Below are 20318 nucleotides of genomic sequence, written 5' to 3'. Positions count from 1 at the left end.
ATCAAAGATGTCACACAATCGCCGCCGCAAAGTGGATATCAGGAAAGATTATTCGCTTCCGCTATTCATGCACGTAACTGGATACCTAATGTAGCTAGGTTAACAAGTTAGCAGATCGCAGGGCAGGGCAGTAATGTAAGAAAGTACACAACTACAAAACTGCAGATCCCGGCCGGCTACCACCGTCCCAATACCCAAATACCCAAGCCGGACAAGGTCTAGCCAACTTCCCATGTACAATTTTTACCCCTGGCCCAAGTATGGCAACCGTAAGTTCTTAGTGTTATATGTAACTCTGTGAGAGGAGAAAGACAACAGAGAGACACGAATGAAAAATCTAATCCTGACCATGAGCCCAAAAAATGGGACGAGTCCCCCGAGGGCGGCGGCGGAAATATCCCTTCGTTGTTTGAACTTATTAGCTCCCGTTTACCAAACCCGTTCCAGTCACTACCAGTCCCTAGTGTTCCCGTCTTATTAGAATGGTCCCTTGGAAGTTGGGCCCATAGACCGTTATCAAAGAAAAGGGTCAAGGGAAAAAAAGAATATAACTAAACAATAGCGGTACCCACTCACTAAGGGGTCTCTACTTCGTATCTTGTGTCATACATATCCTTACAAGCTGTGCCACGCGCTTTGTACTAGGACCGATTGCTTCAACTTAGCTTATCTATTCCTATAACCTGTTTGCAGCTTTATAATACTCTTGCCTCGCCCATCGCTGATCTATTACCCATGACCAACTTACACCATTTGCCGTTCACCTTTCGTGGACGAAATTCACAAGACAGCTCTTCGAGCACCACCGAATATTCGAAAGCAATAGTACATGCTGTTGAGTCAGTAGAGTCAAAAATGCCTTCGTTTAATCCTTTTACCTCGGGTGCCATTCGGAATGCTTGCACTTTATTTGAAATACGGTAAGCTGAGTAGTCGATACTCATACATACACACTGCTATTCCTATCAACAATTTGCTAAGATATAGTTACAGCCTTGAGAATGACTTCATCGTTTTCCGTGGAAACGAGCATGAAGCTTCCGGACAGATGTTAAGGGGCGTATTAGTCTTGTGTTTAAGAGAACAGCTGAAATTGGAGGATATTCACCTACGACTTATGGGCAACTGCAGAGTGGCGTGGGTCGATGGGAGGCATACGCCGTCTGGCATTCACAACCAGAAAGTGGACAGGTCGACTATCATCTTGAAGCATAACTGGGCGCCCTTCGTCGGTGAGACAACGCATCACAACACCTTGGCCCCAGGGAACTACGAATGGCCGTTTGAGTTTTTACTACCTGGAGATACCGCTGAGAGCGTCGAGGGGCTTTACCAGACTGGCATCACTTACGTTTTAAAAGCTACCGTCTCGAGGGGCAAGTTGGCAAAGAATCTGCATGCTTACAAGCGATTTCGCATCATTCGAACTCTGGAGCCTGCCGCGCTCGAATTTAACCATGCCATGAGTGTGGAGAACATATGGCCTAATAAGATCGAGTACTCTGTGGTTGTCCCACAAAAAGCAGTGGTATTTGGCAGCAACATTCCTTTGGAATTGCGTTTCACGCCCTTGCTAAAAGGCCTGGAAATGGGCACCATCTCCGTCAAACTTATCGAGGCTCAGGAATTCAGCGTAGAGAATTCGCCAGTACCAACACGACCATATAAACATGATCGTGACGTCACATCGTGGAATTTCGAGGTCAGCCGCGAGAACCATTGGCAGAACAACATCGAAGAAACAGGTCAGGAAGGTTGGGTGGTCACTAAAGAGTTACCGCTGCCGAAGAGGTTAACCAGGTGCATTCAAGATTGCTCGGTTCATGGCATCAAGATTAGGCACAAGCTTAAGCTAACGGTTGCGCTGAAGAATCCTGATGGCCATATTTCTGAGGTACGAATCTACTTATGACTAGCTATACACGTTAAGGGAGGGTTACACTAACAACTGAATAAACAGCTTCGAGCATCATTGCCTATCACCATATTCATTTCACCCAATATGCCTTTGGACGAGGAAGGAAACCTCGTTAACCAGGCAGCAGAAACCGCCGGCGAAGTAAATGAGGGCGATTCATCAATCATGGCACCTCCAGGCTACGGCATGCACGTCCTCGATCAGCTATACGATAATGTAGATCCCAGCGGAATTATGACACCCGGAGCACCTAGCGGTTTCAACAGTCCATTCTACGCCCAATCCCGGGCAGGTTCGTCGGAGAATCTAGCGTCCATGGCTCATGGCTTAGCTGTTCCTCCTGCCGCCTTGTCTTCCAGATTACAGAACGTTTCTCTCGACGAATCTCAAAGAAACGACTCGTATTTTTCCTTTGCCGCGTCTAACTCAGGAGCTACTACCCCGTTCAATCATATGCACGAAGGCGACCATACCGCCGAATTGTCACACACAGCGAATTCGTCTCACACGAATTCCACCCAGATCTCACGACGAACAAGCGAGGATGGCCACGCGGGTCACACGGGACACCACACACCGCCGGAGCATAACGAGTTTTTGGATTTGGAGGAACTGAGCAAGGTGCCAAGTTACGCAACTGCTACGAGAACACCGCTGCCAAGGACGCAGAGTTACACGGGCTCGATCGGGCTACCGGATTACCAGACCGCGATGAGCGTGCCGGGCTCGCCAAGTCGCGTCGTAACTACCGATCCCATGTCGACCATTGCAGAAAGCCAAGCCGCTCAGGCCGAAGCAGCCACATCCTCTCAGGCTCGATCGAGAAGCAGCTCACGGAGCAGACACAGCCAGCACTTGATTCGGGGCTTCAGTTTCCTTCCCAGTCACGCAGCAGTCGGCGGCGCTGACGGCGAGCGAAGACTACGACTCATCCAAGGTAGAAGTGGCTAGAGTTGTCACGGGTTTCTTCTTACTAGTTTTGGATCTTCTCACAATTCCAATGGCTTCGTCAATGATTTGGAGCATCAGGCAATTCATCGAATTTGTCAAATTTATTACTCATGGCTAGGCGTTAAATGGCTCAATAGGGGCGGATGTTCACACATTACTGCAGTTTTAAGATAGGAGCTGGTTTCATCGAGAAAAACATGCATTGCATATACATTGGGCGGGCGGCGGATCGGTATCTGGATACGGGATTCTGGATAGAGTGGTCGAATTGGATTGTTCATTATTATTTACGGACGGACGTACTTTACAATTGTTATATACCCCATCATGTTTGTTATCATTATTGTTGTTATTATTAACACTTTTTTCACTCGGGCATTGGCATACTTACTTGCATACCTACCTCCATACCTTGGGTACACACATACACACCTACATAGACAACAACCAAATGACTCATGTCATAAAGCAATACTACATACTCTCCATTCATGATCACGATCGATCTCAGCAATTTGCATAGATACCGAGGAAAAGAAACGAATGCCACCCTCAACCTCACTCACTGTAACCTCAGCACGGGTAATTACGGTTTGCGGCCTTACATATATGATGGGTATGGGGTGTTGTATGTATCCCACCGTGGTATTATTCGTGTCGTTGCGCTCACACGTGTTATAGAAGAAGAAGAAGAGAAAAAGAGGCGAAAGAGAAAGTTTTCTCGCTTGTAACGTTGTTGGGTTCCAGTTGTTTCGCGTACACGAGTAAGTAGGTAGGTAGGTAGGTGGGATAGGTGCTTGTTCACGGCCGAGGGATGCAACCTAAGCACCTCTTGCTTGCTATGGATGTATTACGTTCATCCCAAGTCTTCGGTCCGCCCGTAGCCGGAATTCCTCGCATGGCGTGTGGTTGGCGCTCCTTGGCTTTTATATAAATACATAGTATATCTACCTACCATGTACCTACTACCTAGGTAGGCAAGGACGTGACGGATTGCGGGATTATCGTCAGTCACGTAGATGAGGGGAGTCCTTTCTCCCTCTTTTCTCCCCCTTCTCTCCCCTTTTACAAGATTTCTGTCGCATTTGGATAGGATGGTGCTTGGGTCGTATGATGCAATTCTTTGCGATTTCATTACACAAATAGTCTAACCTAGGTTATTCAATATGTGTCCTGGGCATGCAGTAGAAGCACCAAGACGCCTTTAGGTAGGCACTTATAGTGACTTAGCAGATACTAAGTGCTACCTAGTACCTACTACGCAGTAGTATACTACTATGTCGATGCTAGCGTAATTACGTAGCACCCTGTTGACGTCACAATCTCGCAACTTTACCAGTCTCTTCCTTGAACGAGAAAGTGCAAGATACCTGCTTAATGCCGTGTGACCATTGGATGATTGGAATATCCCAAGTAGTTCATACCTTCCTTCAATGTTGCAGCTCGCTAGCTACACCTAAGCCCTTAAGTTTAATTACCTAGGTACTTTAGATGTTTAATGAGATTACATACTTGCCAGATCGTAACACAATAGTACTATAATAGTACTTTTTAGCACTATTTCCATCTAATAAACCTACCTATTCTGGCTAGACAAGATGTTTTCTAGCAGCTTGAGTGCAGCATGGGTGAAGGTTGGGCTTCTGGTAGCAAGGAATCGATAGTTAATCGACGTGATATCAGATCCAATTCTGTCCAATGACAGGGACCAGAAGCTTGATGATCGACACAGGGATGAGCCATTCACCGTCGATTTCTTCCATCACCACTTTACTTCTCGACCCCTCCACTTGATCGACTTCCTATTATTGACTGTCTTGATATTGCTAGATTTACCTCCATTAGTATAGTGTATAACACCATAATCATTTATATCCCAATTCCCATCATTCCCATTGCGAAACAAAGAACAATAGTCACTACCTACCTTGAGAACTCTTATTGAATTTAGCATACCTACCTACTTTCCACAACTTACAGTACAATACAGATCATCACATCTCGACCCCAAAAATACCCCAAAAGAAGAAAACCGGAACGAAGCACCACACTTTCTCGGAGCGAGCGGGGTCACGATATATCGCATGAGATTCACTCACCTCATTGTAGCAAGACACACATCGATATCAAAGAATTCGCATAATGAGTGGCGACTCGCAAGTACTGCCTATTAGACAGGCAACTACTTTTAGCGAAGATGCAGTGCCTGATATCGACCCTACCACCGTAAGTCGCAATCGTATTCACTCTCTCTGGTCCTTCATGTCCCGTCCCATCGCTAATATCGGCCCGTATCCCCCTTAGACCGCCGGTTTACTCGCCGAAAGGCTTCAAGCCTGGAAACATGCTGTGGGATATCTAGAGGATTATGTCGGCGCGGTGGAAAAGGTTCATAAGGTGCACTCTAAGGAATACGAGAAGGTCCTTAAGACGATCTCTCATCCGTTAAAAGAAGGGGCCCATTTCGACCAGGGCCTCGGCGGCGTCGCGGGATTTTTCGAGAACATGCGCGTTAATACCCAAGTAAGATAGCGAAACCTCGATGGTCACTACCTAGATTCTGTTGTATTGGGTGCCTAATATTACTACCTACGTAGGCCATGGTCAACTCGAACGCTGAAACCGAGAAAACCCTCAAGGGGTCTGTCTTGCCCATACTCGAGCGGCTACACAAGGAAATCAAGGCGAAACATAAGGAAGTTTCCCATGGAGGCGAGAAGGCAGCCAAGGAAATTGAGAAAGCTAGGAACACTACTCAAAAGCACATTGAGCTCCTCGGCCAGCATGCCGCATCTTACGAGTCAGCCGGTGGTAAAATGACCCCCACTGAGGACCCGTATGTCCTCCAGCGCGGAGTCATCCACAGGCTGAACAAACAGATTATCGAGGAAAACAACCATAGGAACGATCTTATCAACATTCAGGACGGTTTCAAGGAATTTGAAGCCCACGTGATACAAATCATCCAGCAGGCAATGGATGCCCTCAACCAGGTCGCCGGTGGCCAAGCTGAAAAGACTAGGGCACTTTACACCGATATGCTAGGCACGGCGCAGTGTATCCCAGCTGACTTTGAGTGGACTGGTTTCCTAACACGTGACGGTCATCGCCTAGTCGATCCAAAGGAGGCGCCGCGGAGCGTCGACGTGGTTACCTTCCCCAACCAAAACCATACCTCGACCAAGCCACTCATCGAAGGCAGTCTGGAGCGCAAGTCGCGGAACAAGCTATCCTGGGGCACCCAAGCAGGGTATTACGTCGTGACCCCATCCAAGTACTTGCACGAGTTCAAGGACGATGACAACTTACGGCATGACCCGAAGCCGGAACTCTCTATTTACCTCCCCGACGCTGTTATCGGTGCGCCCAGTGGTGAGAAGTTCCATATCAAAGGAAAGGACAAGAGCAGCAGTTTCAGCAGCAAACTGGCTGGGGCGTCCGAGCTCCATTTCATAGCTCATTCTGCAAGTGAGGCTCAGAAGTGGTATGACGCTATCCGTGCTGCTGCGGGCGCGACGGGCCCAGCTTATGAAAGTCAGCCGTCTTCACGTAATGTTTCCGGGGTTGCGTCTGTAAGCGATAGCAAGACACAGAAAATCGACCCTATCGCAGCTCAAGAGGCAGGTATTACGGGCGGAGATACTGTCAGCAGCCCTACAGCCATCACACCTGCGGTCACTCGACAGAACACACTTAAGGATAGCAAGGATACCAGCAAGGACAGCAAGGACAGCAAGGACAGCAAGGACAGCAAGGACAGCGCCCCTGCGGACGAGAAGAAGGCAACTACTTCTTAGAGATATAGTTTCCCGATTGTCCCAGGGCGGAAGATTTGGAAGTTTCTTCACAGATGAGGCTAGGGTATGCAGAGCCTCATGACAAAGCAGGAGGTTTAGCTTCGCAAAGGACAAGTGTGGGTGAGACTAATCTGGAATTCTCCGAACAAGATCCTGTCAGAATTAGGAAATTCCAACTTGGGGACGTACGAAATGGCCTGAAGGCGCAGATCTTTAATGTAATATGCGGAAGAGTGTTTTCGACGCGATCAAGACTAACTACCTACCTACCTAGGCGAGAGCTTGAAAGCCTTACTAAATCAGTACCTATTCGGCATTCATAATCATCAATGACGAGGCTGTTATGCAACGAGAAGATAATAGTATGGTGGGGTGGTATTGTCTTTTTCTTCATCTCCAATTCGCAATTCGATACGCCCAATATACCAATTGCAACCCTTAATCGCCGACTTCAACCTCGGGATCGGGACGACGCTTTCTTTATCCGTGTCTCATGTGTAAGTGGGTAGGATCTTGCATGAGAACTGGGGATCGTCGTGTTTTACATGCTAGCTTACCGGCAGTCGTGATATGACTGCCTTCTATTCTATCTCTTGTATTACTGTTCTACCATTGCACTTCTCTGTTCATGCCTACCTACCTACTTACGTATTTACCTGGGGTACTTGCATAGTAGTTCATGATTAGCCGCCCGATGAATAATGACCTATTTATAGGCACGTCAAATAGGCTGACTCATGGTTTTACCTACTTGGTTACTGGCCATCCAAGTTGAAGGATGGCCTATTCCTGATTGGTCTGAATCGGAACGCCCCTTCATCAGCTTGGCATAATCTATATTACTTCTCAGCCTCAGGTGAGATTGTGGAGGGTGGGTACGTATAAGGTGAGCCGGTTCGGTGTCGATAAGCTTCACCTCTGGGTAAGTGGAATGACAAACTCATATTTCAACCAAGGGTTCATGAGTATGTAGAAAGCCATGCCTACCTTGGTAAGTAGGCATAGAAGCTGTATTACTTATTACACACACATATATATATGCTGACTTACTGGAGAGAAATAAATAGTCGGCATCCCACATGACTGCCTAGCCATGCAATGTCATTATCTCTCCGCCGCAAAACGATAGCGCTAAAGAAGCAGGCTCTGAGGAAAAAGTGGCTGCGGGACCGAACACCCTATTGTATTATGACAATACACAACACGGGGGTTTGTCCTTTTGCTCTCTCTCTCTCTCTCTCTCCTCGCTAATTCTTCCCCAGAGGTTTTTATGGATAAAAACACAAAGCCCACTTTCGTTTCGTTGGGGGCAGAAAATGAAATATTACTAGGTTAGGTAGTTTACCTAAACTTGTATCCTTAACTTTACGTACATACTGCGAGATATGATATGTGTGTTTGTGAACAAGGCTCTGGTCAAAAGAACCCCGGTCTCGAGATGTAATGTAATGTATGCGCAGCTCCCTCCTCCACCCCCCCCAATGTGGCCTAGAGCAGCGCGTACATACATACATACATACATCCACACATACACACATATATCAGCTGTAGTTCGTAAGGGAATTATTATCGAATAAAACAAAACAGGTACCTAATAAATAAATAAATAAATAAAACAGAAAACATGCTCGAGAGCCGCCGTAGCCTGCTTCTCTCAGGGAATACTTTTTTTCCCCTTACCGCATAGGCAAGGGGGAAAAGAAACCATTCCGTTTTGTTGTTTCGTACGAGAGAGTTCCCGGACCGGGAATTGGAATTGAAACAACTTGCCCCCTCCCCCCTTTCTATCACTGCTGCCTTGTTTCTTTCCTGAAGGGAAAGGAAACACAGCTCCTGGTAAGGGTAAAGTCCCCGCATGGAATGTAATGTGTGATGGGGGTAAGGTAGGTTAGGTAGGTTGTAGATGAGGCTCTGACGGCGATTTGGGGGGGTAGGGTAGGGGAGGGGAGGGTAAGGGTGGAAGAACCGGGGGGTAGGGGGATGTGGTTTCCTAGTATTCCTCATTCCCTATTATCGTGTTCTTCTTCTACTACTTACAGATGACGAACGAACTTGAACTTGAACTTGAAGTCCCACCCTGCCCTGCCCTATAGCGGCTCTCGTTTTCTCTTTCTTACCTCTATACTGCTCTCGCCCCCCCCCCCTTTTTAAACGTATTACCATTCTCCTCCTTAGCTTTTTGAATCTTCTGTTTGTTCGTTTCTTGCGCTTTTCGATCTGCTGAGAAAGATATATCGCTTATTATACTATTATCACCACCGTTGCCGTCGTTGTTGCTACTACTATTATTATTATTGTTGTTAGAGTATAACCAACCAACCAACCAACCAACCAACAAACAAAAAAAACATGACGAAGCAATGGGAAGTATACGAAGACACAATCAAGAACCTCTACACCGAGAACACGCTCTCGGTGGTCCGGCAGACGATGATGGATAGGTATGGGTTTAAAGCATCGTAAGGATTTTCCCTTTCTTTTTTTTTCTTTTTCTTTTTTTCTTTTCTTCTTTCTAGCCCCTCCTCGTCATATATATTCTCCGTTGAGTTTCTATTATCTTGTTGTCGTTCTGGCATCCTGCTTTTTCTTTTATCGTGTTTCTTCTGTCCGCTGTATACCTACCTCCCCAGGTACCTGTTTTCGGGTTCCTGTGTAAAGCCACACCTACCTAGGTATATAATTATATCGCACCAAAAGTACACACACGTAACCCCCCCCCCCCCCCCCCCCCCCCTTTCCCCCTTTCTCCACCAAAGCAAAAACCCTCAAATTCAGGAGAAGAAGAAAAAAAAACCCCCAAAAACTAACACAAGAGGCACACGCCCCTCGCTCGAAACAACAGAACAAGAGCGTACCGAGGCCGTCTGATCCGCTGGAACGTGCGCAAGTACAACTGCCGCAAACGCGGCGAGGAGCGCTCGCCTTCGTCTTCGAGCGCCCGTGACGGCAGTGGTGGTGGTGGTGGTGGCCGCTCGATGTCGATGTCGTCGTCGGCGAGTAGCGGGTCCGATACCGCGGTGTCGCCTGTTGGTGCTTTGACGTCGAGAGGTGGTGGTGGTGGTGGTGGACAGCGTGGGGAGATGGGGATGGGGCGGCAGCTTGAGTTTGGGAGGGGCGTTGGAGTTGGAGTTGGAGTTGGGGGTGGAGTTGGAGTTGGTAGTAGCCAAAGCCACGGACACCTGGCCATGCCGGGCTCGCAGTATGGCGCGGCTGAGGCGGGAGGACAGGCGCTTTCTTTTGCTAATGAGTAGGTTTTCTTCTGCTTCCTTTTACTCCTTCTCCTGTGTGCCTTGGGTAGGTAGCTAGTGAGCTATTTTACAGGTTTGTTTGTTCTGTGCTACCTGTACCTATGTCTAGGTTGCGAGCTTTACCTATGGCCTGTTAGCCATTGCCAAAGGAAAAAAGGGAAAGGGGGAAAAGACACCACAGAGAGACCGACAGATGAACTAACCAAAGATCCACTGACTAACCACACACCCAGCCCGTACTCTGCCTCCTATTCCAAGAGCAGATCCCACCTCCCGCCACAACAACAACCACCACCACAGTCGCTGCCGCTGTCACAACCCAGCAACAACGTCTTACCGTACGGCTGGAACAACAACAGCAGCCACTCGATGGCCACCACGCTCCCAGCTCTCGGAAACATTACTACTACGAACAGTGGCAACAACAACAACAACACTACCCCTACAACCGACATTAGCAGCAATAACAATAACACGAGTAACGAAACATTACATACCAACACCGGCACGCCCTCTTCTTTCAACGCCAGCAACAGCAACAGCATCGCCCCGCCGCCGTACTTCCGCACCTACGCCCATGATCCTATGGCCGGTAGCTACTACCATACCCCTCCCCCGCCACAGCAGCCGCAGCGAGGAGTGGGCCACCATCTAGACGTGACGAGTGGCGGAAGCGGTGGTGTGGGTGGAGGTGGTATGGTAGAGATGGCGTATGGGAGACCGGGGAGGGAGTTTGGGCATGGTGGGTAGGAGGCGGGCAAGGGGGAGAAGGGATAAGGGTAAAGGGTAAGGGTTAAAGGGGGGGGAGAAGAAGATACCTGGGTAGGGAGTAGTGTGAATTATTTCCTCCATTCTTTCATGTTGGCGGGGGTAAGGATTAACTGGGTAACAGTAGGAATATGGATAGGGGCAGGGTTATTTGGTGGATTTGGATGGATTGGGATGGCGTTGGATATGGTTGATGCGTACCTAGGTAGGTAGGTAGGTAGGTAGGCGTCTAGGATATGGGGGAGGAGAAAGGGAGGGAGAAGAAGAAGAAGGAGAAGGAGAAGGAGAAGAAAGGGGGTTGAAATAACTGACCTATTATATGGGCTTGACATTTCCCCCTTTTTCTTCTTTTCTTTTTGGAAATAAAGGATTTATGAGAAATTAAGGGAATCAGAAACCGGACCTCCAGAATCCTCAAATTTACCATTCATTTGTTCATGGCGGTTTATCTAGAACAAGACTCTGTCCATCTTTGGGTTTCGCAAGAGACGGGGATTTCCATGGAATATATTACACCAAGGCGTGATGGTTCTCATTTGGCCTTCTCTTTTTTTGGCCATTCTTTAAAGCTTATCTCTCCTACTTCTCATTTGCAGTTTCTTTACGATTTTCGAGGTGTTATGACTTTCTTAGGTGAATCCGGATTTCGTGATCTAAAAAGGGGAAAGGGGTTCTTATAGGACAAAAGGGCAATCCTTACCTAGATACCAAGTCAGACTGCTGCATTGCAGTCGGATTAACGATTTCCTTAACATTCACAATATCTGGGTTTCTCCTTTTCCAAAACGCACGTATAGGCCATTTCTACCTAGGTACATCTTAAGCGGTTGCAAAATCGCACATGCTGACTCATTGTGTTGGTGCAGACTCCCCAGATATCTCTCTATCTAACTTCCATTGTAACATTAGCTGGGCCTCTCACCAACGTACATCTTTACCCATGATTCACTCTTCAGCTAGCACATTTTTATACGCAAAAAATTTACAGCGACCGATGACTAATCGCATTGATGATATTCGACTGGGTGATGACCTTCTACGAACACTCTTGAATATCTGTATTATTCTTAAGCGGCGTCTTGGCTAGGCTGCAGAGGCCTTTTCGACACGCCATGTTGCTATCTCATACGCTCGCATAGGTCTGCTTTGGTGTATGTAGTTGTATGGCTGATCTGGGATTGGGGGCGATGTATAATGGATAGGCATGCTACCCACCAACCTTAGAGAATCCTTACACATAGGACCTCGTGGCTCTACATACCAAGTCCTGCTGTAACTCCCCAAAGCTCGCCTTGGGCTCTTCGCAAATACACCGGGCTGTGACATTAGCCAACCACACTCCGGCTACACAAACCCCACCCTCGCCATACACAACTAAATAGCCCCTATACCTTATAGAAGCAGAAGGCCAAATAGAAGCTTGCGACCTCCATCTCCTCTGGTGTAACTAATAGCTGGCCCCGCCCCCTCTCTCGGACGCCCATGCGCTCGCTTAGGGGGCCCAGTATGGGGTCGTCCTTTTCGGCCTCCCAGATTTCGTCAAACTTCTGGTGGTATTGTAGTTCGAGGTTGTAGTCCTCGGCAATGGCACGAAATGCGGGCCACGGTACCACGTATTCTGGCACTTCTTCAACCGCCTCATCAAGAAAGAAGCTGTACTTCCAACCGAAAGGTGGACGGAAGATGCCGTCTGCTGGGGTCTTGCCGGGGAAGCGGACTCGATACAGATCGTTGCCCCACTCGGCCGTTTCTTCAGCCTCTCCCTCTTCTTCTTCTTCTTCGTCCTCCTCCCCCTCTTCCTTAGGCTCGGCAGGTACCTCCTTTTTTTCGGGTTTGGCCGACTCCCCCTTCTTTTTGTTGGCGAGCCAATCGTTGAACTTGACAACCCTCTCACCGATTACATCAGAGTTGGGGATGCAGCCAATGAAGCGGCCGCCCTTCTTCAGTGAGCTAGATACGTTTTGCAGCATCATTCGTGCTTTTTCTTCGCTCTCGAAGGCGTAGTGCATACAAAACATCATGCTCACGATGTCAAACCCGCCTCTTCCCATGGGCGAAGGGTCGAACCCGACTTGCCGAATGATGTCGATGTCGCCAATGGATTCTGCGTAACAGTCTTTGACGAAGAAGCGCGCATCAAATTGATGCTGGTTGCGACCACCCCTATAGCCGCCTCTACCGCCTCGGCCACCGCCGCGATGGCTCATGCTACGGTATCGCTCTCTTGCCTGCTCGATGGAGACATCGGCTGGATCTAAGCCAACGTACAACTCTACTCTCTGTGGCGCCTGCTGCCATTTGCCCAAGTCACCACCCTTTCCGCATCCAATGTCAAGGACTAGTAACTCGTAATCCCTGGCTCCGGCCATGTCGCGCCCATGCTCGTGCGCACCTGGGGTGTGGTCTTCATCGGGAGAGAATTTCTGTATCAGAGTGCTCTTGACCCAATTGTTGAATGACCTCAAACCTCTAATGCGGCTGTCTGTCTTTCGCCAATCTCTACCTCTTTCGGGCACAGAGTTATAGTGTTGGCGTACAACATCGTTGATACCTCTTTGTTCTAGAGTAACTTGGGCAGCAGCGGCCTCGCGTTCACGCTGTTCGTGACGTTGACGGATGGAGGATGATTCAGCTTGGGAAAATCGAGCGCCGCGACCAGGTCGTTTGAGTCTTCGAGGTGCCTCGGAGGATGGCGATTTGGAACGCTGACGCTTCTTTGCGGGTTCGAGTTTTTTTGCGTCGAATGGCTGGGGTAGTTCGTCGATGGCAGGTAAGTTTGATTTATCTTCTCGACGTTTGTTGGGATTTCTGGCCGGCGACTGCGAGTTCCTGCGTTTCTTGGCAGGTTCAAGTCGCTTCGCGTCAAAGGGCTGAGGTAGCTCTTCGGTAGGGTCGTCTCCTGTCATTGTGGATGGCGGAGAGGATTTAGAGGTTTATCGTATGTTTTAGATATGGCGCCGATTCATTTAGATGTAGGTGATTGATTTCAATGAGGTAGACCTAAGCTGCTGCTCTTTGGAAGATTTGTGTTGGCTTGTTTTGATTTGATATAATTTGATTTGGTATAAAGAAAAGTTTCGAGATTGTAAAGTCCAAGAATGAAAGTGTCAAGTTACATACATACTACTAGTACTGGTTGTGGAGCAGGTAAGTAAGTACAAGGTACCTGAAAATATGTAAAAGCTGAGTCTGAAGTTTAATGGATGTATGCGCGTCTTGGCATTGAGCTACGACTACCTAGAACCGGGGTATGTAAGCTGGGTACCTAGGTACATACCTTGAGGCTCTAATAGGATCCACACATGCTCTATGATTGGTTGGTATGTAATATGCTCCAAGGTTTCTCAGTCGGAAGTTACGTTCGCTGATGGCCGCCTGCAGCTGTTTGCAACCGCTGGCAAAGTAAGAGCACAGAAAGTAAGAGCTCTCCATTTACAAGTACATCGTCTTTTCATCTGCCAACAACGTTGACAACACTAACCAATTTTATTCAAAACCTAACACTTTTACTAAATCATATCATCCCCATATTCCCCATATTCCCCATACTGCGATCAACCTCTTCCTTTCCGATAAATATCCCCCCAAAGCTTCATTTTACCAAGATCAAGATGGGTTCCGACCCTCAGTACGCGAAATGGCCCGCTCTACCTCTAGCCCAACATGTCTTCACCATCACGAATCCCTACGCAACAAAGCCCGCCCAGCAAGCTGCAATTAAGATCTTACAAGATGGCATCAACGAGCACAAGATGGCCCCTCTGTACAAGTACCTTGCCCACCCAACAGAAGGTATCCTGAACTCTACTGGCGAAGCATCAGCTTCGGCGCCTACAAAGCCCACCGGACGGAAACCGAGCGCTGCTGGCATGGTCGCTAGCAAAAATATCGGCGCAACACTACCATGGGATGAGCAGATCTACAATAAGCTCAAGGCCGAGAACGACAAGGAGCTTGAGGAGTTCCAGAAGGAGGAAGACGAAGCGGTCGAACAGGCTGGTGAGACGGAGATTATGGCTGCCAAGGGAAAGCGTGCCGACTTCTTCGCCAAGATTGGAGATAAGGTAATATTCACCACATTCTCTTTGGGTGTGTAGTCAGTCAGGGCTTTTGTGCTAACAACATATTAGGACAAGGCGATAACAACCTACGAGGACGTGTTCGAGAAGACAGGCATCCTCGGTACCAAGATCGATCTCGTCCTGGCCATAATCCGCATGGGTCTCTTCTACGGCGATAAGGCGCTCGTGAAGAAGCATGTCGCCCGTGCCAAGACCCTCGTTGATAGTGGTGGTGACTGGGACCGTCGCAACCGCCTGAAGGCCTACGAAGGTTTACACCTGCTCACAGTCCGCTCCTATAACCTTGCCGCACCCCTCCTGCTTGACTCCTTATCCACCTTCACCAGCTACGAACTCTGCACCTATTCCAATCTAGTCGTCTATGCTGTTCTCGCCGGCTCTGTGTCCCTTAAGCGGGTTGATTTCAAGAGCAAGGTCGTTGACGCCCCCGAGATCAAGGCCATTCTTGGCGCTGATGGCGACGACAAGCTGCTTGCCTTGTCCGGCGCCATCTCTGCCGGCCCCGGGGCGGAAGACGCTGATATGCGCGACGTCTCTGCCAAGGATGGTGCGAGCGCTTTGGCGCACGGCAAGAACACTGCTGTTGTCAACCTGACTACGTTAGGGACCGGGACTGACCAGCCTGAGGCGGAGATGGCCGTCGACTTCTCGCCGCTAGCCCAGCTCGTCAACAGTCTGTACACGGGCCGCTACAAGCTATTCTTCCAGGCCCTCGCTCTTGTCGAGGAGCAATTCCTCACCCAAGACCGTTATCTCCACGAGCACAAGAGCTGGTTTATTCGCGAGATGCGTCTCCGCGCCTACCAGCAACTGCTACAAAGCTACCGGGTTGTGGGTCTTGAGAGCATGGCCAACGATTTCGGTGTCACAGTCGACTTCTTAGACCGGTATGTTTACCCCCCATTCACATTTCAAATCGTATATCTCAATTTTTATATCGATATAAATTCTAACATGCTAACCAAAAAACAGTGACCTAGCCAAGTTCATCGCAGGCGGCCGCATCCCATGCACCATCGACCGCGTCACGGGCAAGGGCGTCATCGAGACCAACCGCCCCGACGACAAGAATAAGCAGTACCAGGACGTCGTCAAGCAGGGCGATCAACTCATCACCAAACTCCAGAAGTACGGGCAATCGGTACGGCTACGCGGCAGCGAACGGGCATAGTAGCGCTCGGCTGCGCGGGTTTGCTGGTACGATGAAGTAGTAGGGCTGAGGATGAAAGGGGAGGGCGACGACGATGAGTTATGTTATTGTCGCTTGCTATAAGAAAATATTAACCTAGCTAGCTACTTTACTTAATGTACCAATACCACGAACCATTGAGAAGAAGAAAAAAAATGAGATGAGAAAGTATATCGTATATGATGTCGAGTGAAGAGATGAGATGAAATGTGATGAGATTTTGTGACATTGATGATGAGTGTGTGAATGTTCTGGGCATTTATTTATTGATTGGTTTTGCCGATTGGATATAATACCTACCTACTACCTATGTGGTATGTACCTAGTATAAATGGGAACCCCTATCCTCAAAGAGTTGAATGATGAGTAAGGTAGGTAGGTATCCATGGATATACATTAGGTATGCATGGAATACCTACTATCACTGCCTTGGTAGGTTAGGTTAAGTAAAGAGACTCAAGGGAAAGATAGGTACGGTAGACAACCGTACTCATCATTTTCATTTTCATCATTTTCATCATCATCATCTTCTTCTTCTTCTTCGAATTGAATGTTTGGCTAGGAATTTTAGTTTTATTTCATCAACCCCAATTTTCTATGAACTCACTCACTACCCATCGTGGCAGAACCTGAAGAACCCGAACCATTCATCGCTACTAGCTGTCATTGCCACTCAAGATTTACCCTGTCTGCCTTGGTCTTTCCCCTCCCTCTCCCACGCTCTGTTCTTTTGAGGTATCTATCTAAAACCCAGGTATCTATCTATATTTATCCATAAACTCCTGGTGGAACTTCTTCACCGAGCCAATCCACTCTGTGCCAGGTGCCAAGAAGGTAGTTCGGAAATGCAGGGTGCCCTCGGCCTGGCCGAAGCCGCTGCCGGGGACGACGCAGACGCCGGTGGCCTCGAGCAGGCGCATGCAGTAGAACTCGTCGGGGGTGCGGTTCTCCTGCTTAGCGGCGTCGATGGCCTTGGCGGGTAGCTTGATGGTGGGGAACATGTACATGCTGCCCTGGGGCTTGTCGCACTCGACACCCTCCATTTCCTTGAAGGCCTCGTAAAGGGAGTAGGCGCGGGTCTTGAGAGAGTTGAATATGCCGTTGAATTCCTTGCTGTACAGTTCGTATGAGGGCTGGCCGGGTTGCGGCGGGTTGACCATGAGCTCGACGAGGCACTGGCCGATGACAGGCGCGCACAGCATGATGGAGACGAACTTGTAGATCTGCTCTTCAACCTCGGGCAGGAAGCCGATTAAGTCAAAGTATCCGCCACGGTGACCACACTCACCCACCATACCCTTGGATACGGAGTGAAGGGACGCGAGCTCGACATCGTCGTACTTGCCCGGGTGATCCTTTTGTAAAGTCAGGAGAACCTGCCGGAAGCTGTGGAACTTTCCAATGAACACATTGGTCTGGTATACTTCATCGGCCATCACTACGAGCTTCTTCTCAGCAGCGAACTCAAGCACGGACCGTACATCATCCTCGGAGAGCGAGGCACCAGTCGGGTTGCCCGGGTTAATGATGACGATAGCGCGAACATCTATGCCATCAGCCTGGGCCTTTTCATACGACTCCTTGATGGTGGCTAGCGATGTGCCCCAGTGAGCAGACTCGTCGAGGTAATATGGCACGCACGTGGAGTTGAGAACAGCAAGCGAGGCGGTATAGAGAGGGTACTGTGGGATAGGTACGAGAACGCCGGTTTTAGGGGAGGCACAGATGATGTGCAGGAGGGTGTTGACACCTGAGGATGCACCGGCTGAGAGATAGATGTGTGCGGGATCGGCAGGGAAGCCATCTCGTCCTAGTTTAGAAGGTTAGTCTTACGATATTATGTAATTCAGTCTCAATGAATGTTGGTAGTCTCGATACGTACTTTCTAAGAACTTGGCAACACTCTCCTTAATGGCCGGAACACCTGCGCTGGCACTGTAGGCTCCCACACTGCCTGCGTGATCTAATAGCCATTGTGCTCGCTCCAGCACATCCTTCTTATAACCCAGGGTATTCAAAAGGACATCCTCGTGCTCCAGGAGTTTAGGGTTCTCAAGTAAACTCAAGACTTGACGGAAGAAGGTGATAGGCTTTTGGTCGAGCTGTTGAGGGTTGCCAATGTTGGCGCTGATAACCTCGGAAAAGGGTAAACTCTGGTCTCCCTTTCTCAATCTGGCTCGATATTCCTCTGACTTTACAGCTAGCTCACCACGAACGGCATACTTGGCCTCAACGATGTGGGGGTTGATGTTACCAAGGTTCAGTCTCGCCATGGCTGTTTGGTGGTGAAAAAGTCGTTTTTGGGTGTGTAACGGCGATGTTGGAGACGGTGGGGTAAGTTTGTTGGTTATGGACCCTGATAATGACGGCAGTGGGGTATTTATCGGTGCTGGTGACGTTTCTACTCCGGTTAGACAGTTAGGTTAGGTAATATGTATTGTAGGGTAGGTAAGGTAATGGAATGGTTCAAGTTCAAAATAGTGGAAGAAGACTTTTCAAAAAAGAAAAAAATCCAATGAAATAATATGTGATATGTGATAATAATAAATATGGAGGTATGCAAGTTAGAAGCTACTAATGAGATACTGAGGGAATTTTTAGCAGCAGGGGAGATAATAGTTGAGCCGGTATAGAAGGTCACCTGGGCAGTCAGTACTAGGTAAGACTGGTAAGTATGCCGGTATGTATATTACAATACACTACACTACACTACCCATCTACATGTTGCGCATGTGCAGTGTAGTGCAGTGTAGTGTATCATACGCAAAACTTGACTACGGTTTCATCTTGATGATCATGAATAAGTCCAGTAACCCAGGCTAGCATATTGCTTGTCTCTGGTCTTGTATCTGGTTCGCCTTAAAAGTGTGGAACAGATCCGTGACGCTACTGCTATATCTTGCACTACAAGATGGTAGACAGTTATTGGGAAGGGGGGTGGAGAGAGAGTTGCAGGAGAAGCAAAGATCGGGCAAGGCCGTAAGTCGTTTATACATACATAATATATCATGTAGGTGTAGCAGTAATCAGACCACTGAGTAAAGAGTCAAGCAAAGCAATTCAAGTACTGTACATGGTTGATATGTATATAGTACTTGTGTAGTTCAATGGCACTGGGCAGGAACATCGAAGTGGCAAAAGTGTGTGGCAAGATGGTAAAATAGAACCAGGTGAAGAACTGGTTTCGAGGGTCATACATAATGTGGAGTAGATGCAAATAGCTCCTCTCCTCTTGGTGGAATTGGTGGAATTGGTGGAAACAGGAAGGAATGAACTAATAAGGAAATAAGCATTTTTACCTTGACTTGGTCCTGCAGATGAATGTATCCAACTATATCGTCCACGCTGATGTTGATGGGTAGAGAATCTGGACCTATGAGCTGTCGAGAAGAGTGTGTCGAGACCTTTGGTCCTAGCCGTAGTTGCTTTTACTGCTGCCATCTAAGAATTTTAAGATTGAATAATAATAAATCAAGATCTATTAAGAATTGAACCAGAAGAACAGAAATTGAATAAAAAAAATAAAGAAATCTATTAGATGTAGTGTTATAGTAGGTAGTAAAGATTAAACTCCCTCCTTCTTGACTCACTCCGATAATTGTTAAAAAATTCGCCGTATGTCGGAGTCGAATATGCCGATATCTAAATTTCTTCCATTATCCCCACGTGACCCGGGAAACATCCTATGATTCCTATCCAATGAAAGGTCTTTATTTGAAAGTTTATCCTACGACGGTATCAGGCCTGGGAAAAAGGACAGTCAGGGGGCAGTTAAGAAGTACCGATGGGGCCGCACTGATCGTATACCATACTAGATTAGGTGTTAGCGTTTTAAGCTTGCCCCATAGGTACTTAGGAAGACTAAAAGTAAATAAACGATTAAAAGTACTATCATTAATAAGATAAGTGCTGTTAATAGGCCCACCCATTAGCGCGTTATTTAGGGCTGTCCTTTTTCCCACCCCTAAGACCATAGTAAATCCACAAACCCATAGATCTTACTAAGGTTAGGTAATTACCTAAGGTCACTGATCAAAGATAACCTGGTTAACTAGCGGCTAGGCTAGTTATCAACTTTAAACTTCCACTTTTAGCTCTTTAACCATCTACTAATTCTTGTTAGAACTCATGTCATGTGACGTCCCTAATAGATCACCGAGTCTACATAGTGCATCCCATGAAGACCTAGGCCGCTCAATGAACGTATTTGGGGGCCGGGGCGCTCATCGGTAGGGAGCCGCCATGAGGCGGAACCCAGGAGACGCAGAACATCGCTTCTGCGTGGGGGTCTTTCATATCTCCGGGATTATGTGAGCTGTATGTATAAAGGCTATTCTTGTTTTCATATAGCCCCCATGTTGTCCT

At 48.0% G+C, this 20318-nt stretch overlaps 6 protein-coding genes across 6 annotated transcripts; 4 read left to right on the top strand and 2 right to left on the bottom strand.

Annotated features, from left to right (window-relative positions):
- The first annotated feature begins 423 nt into the window (after positions 1 to 423).
- On the top strand, positions 424 to 2921 carry GGS25DRAFT_226011 (uncharacterized protein). Its single transcript, XM_049257001.1, has 3 exons — positions 424 to 920; positions 994 to 1894; positions 1961 to 2921. The coding sequence occupies exons 1-3, from the start codon at positions 736 to 738 to the stop codon at positions 2867 to 2869; spliced, it is 1995 nt and encodes a 664-aa protein (XP_049117645.1). The 5' UTR covers positions 424 to 735; the 3' UTR covers positions 2870 to 2921.
- A 2090-nt stretch (positions 2922 to 5011) lies between these two features.
- Positions 5012 to 6666, top strand: GGS25DRAFT_520476 (PH domain-containing protein; the record flags this gene model as incomplete). The annotated part of the gene is made up of 3 exons (XM_049263886.1): positions 5012 to 5095; positions 5174 to 5392; positions 5467 to 6666. The coding sequence occupies 3 exons, from the start codon at positions 5012 to 5014 to the stop codon at positions 6664 to 6666; spliced, it is 1503 nt and encodes a 500-aa protein (XP_049117644.1).
- Positions 6667 to 8869: 2203 nt separating this feature from the next.
- On the top strand, positions 8870 to 11007 carry GGS25DRAFT_225880 (uncharacterized protein). Its single transcript, XM_049257000.1, has 5 exons — positions 8870 to 9125; positions 9509 to 9618; positions 9715 to 9913; positions 10148 to 10645; positions 10790 to 11007. Exons 1-5 carry the CDS (start codon positions 9016 to 9018, stop codon positions 10893 to 10895), a joined length of 1023 nt encoding a protein of 340 aa, XP_049117643.1. The 5' UTR covers positions 8870 to 9015; the 3' UTR covers positions 10896 to 11007.
- A 472-nt stretch (positions 11008 to 11479) lies between these two features.
- GGS25DRAFT_485690 (guanine-N(7)-methyltransferase) lies at positions 11480 to 13824 on the bottom strand. The gene has a single exon (XM_049260562.1). The coding sequence runs from the start codon at positions 13586 to 13588 to the stop codon at positions 12068 to 12070; it is 1521 nt and encodes a 506-aa protein (XP_049117642.1). The 5' UTR covers positions 13589 to 13824; the 3' UTR covers positions 11480 to 12067.
- Positions 13825 to 14060: 236 nt separating this feature from the next.
- GGS25DRAFT_485688 (PCI-domain-containing protein) lies at positions 14061 to 16306 on the top strand. The gene is made up of 3 exons (XM_049260561.1): positions 14061 to 14746; positions 14813 to 15651; positions 15737 to 16306. The coding sequence occupies exons 1-3, from the start codon at positions 14294 to 14296 to the stop codon at positions 15933 to 15935; spliced, it is 1491 nt and encodes a 496-aa protein (XP_049117641.1). The 5' UTR covers positions 14061 to 14293; the 3' UTR covers positions 15936 to 16306.
- A 44-nt stretch (positions 16307 to 16350) lies between these two features.
- Positions 16351 to 18931, bottom strand: GGS25DRAFT_485687 (PLP-dependent transferase). Its single transcript, XM_049260560.1, has 2 exons — positions 17836 to 18931; positions 16351 to 17763 (listed from the first exon to the last, which is right to left on the bottom strand). The coding sequence occupies exons 1-2, from the start codon at positions 18224 to 18226 to the stop codon at positions 16712 to 16714; spliced, it is 1443 nt and encodes a 480-aa protein (XP_049117640.1). The 5' UTR covers positions 18227 to 18931; the 3' UTR covers positions 16351 to 16711.
- Between the last annotated feature and the right edge of the window lie 1387 nt (positions 18932 to 20318).

Source organism: Hypoxylon fragiforme (assembly GCF_022984875.1).
Source record: "Hypoxylon fragiforme strain CBS 206.31 chromosome Unknown GGS25scaffold_4, whole genome shotgun sequence".
Lineage (NCBI taxonomy): Eukaryota > Fungi > Ascomycota > Sordariomycetes > Xylariales > Hypoxylaceae > Hypoxylon > Hypoxylon fragiforme.
The sequence above is the reverse complement of the archived record's forward strand: the minus strand, read 5'-3'. Positions and strand labels throughout refer to the sequence as shown.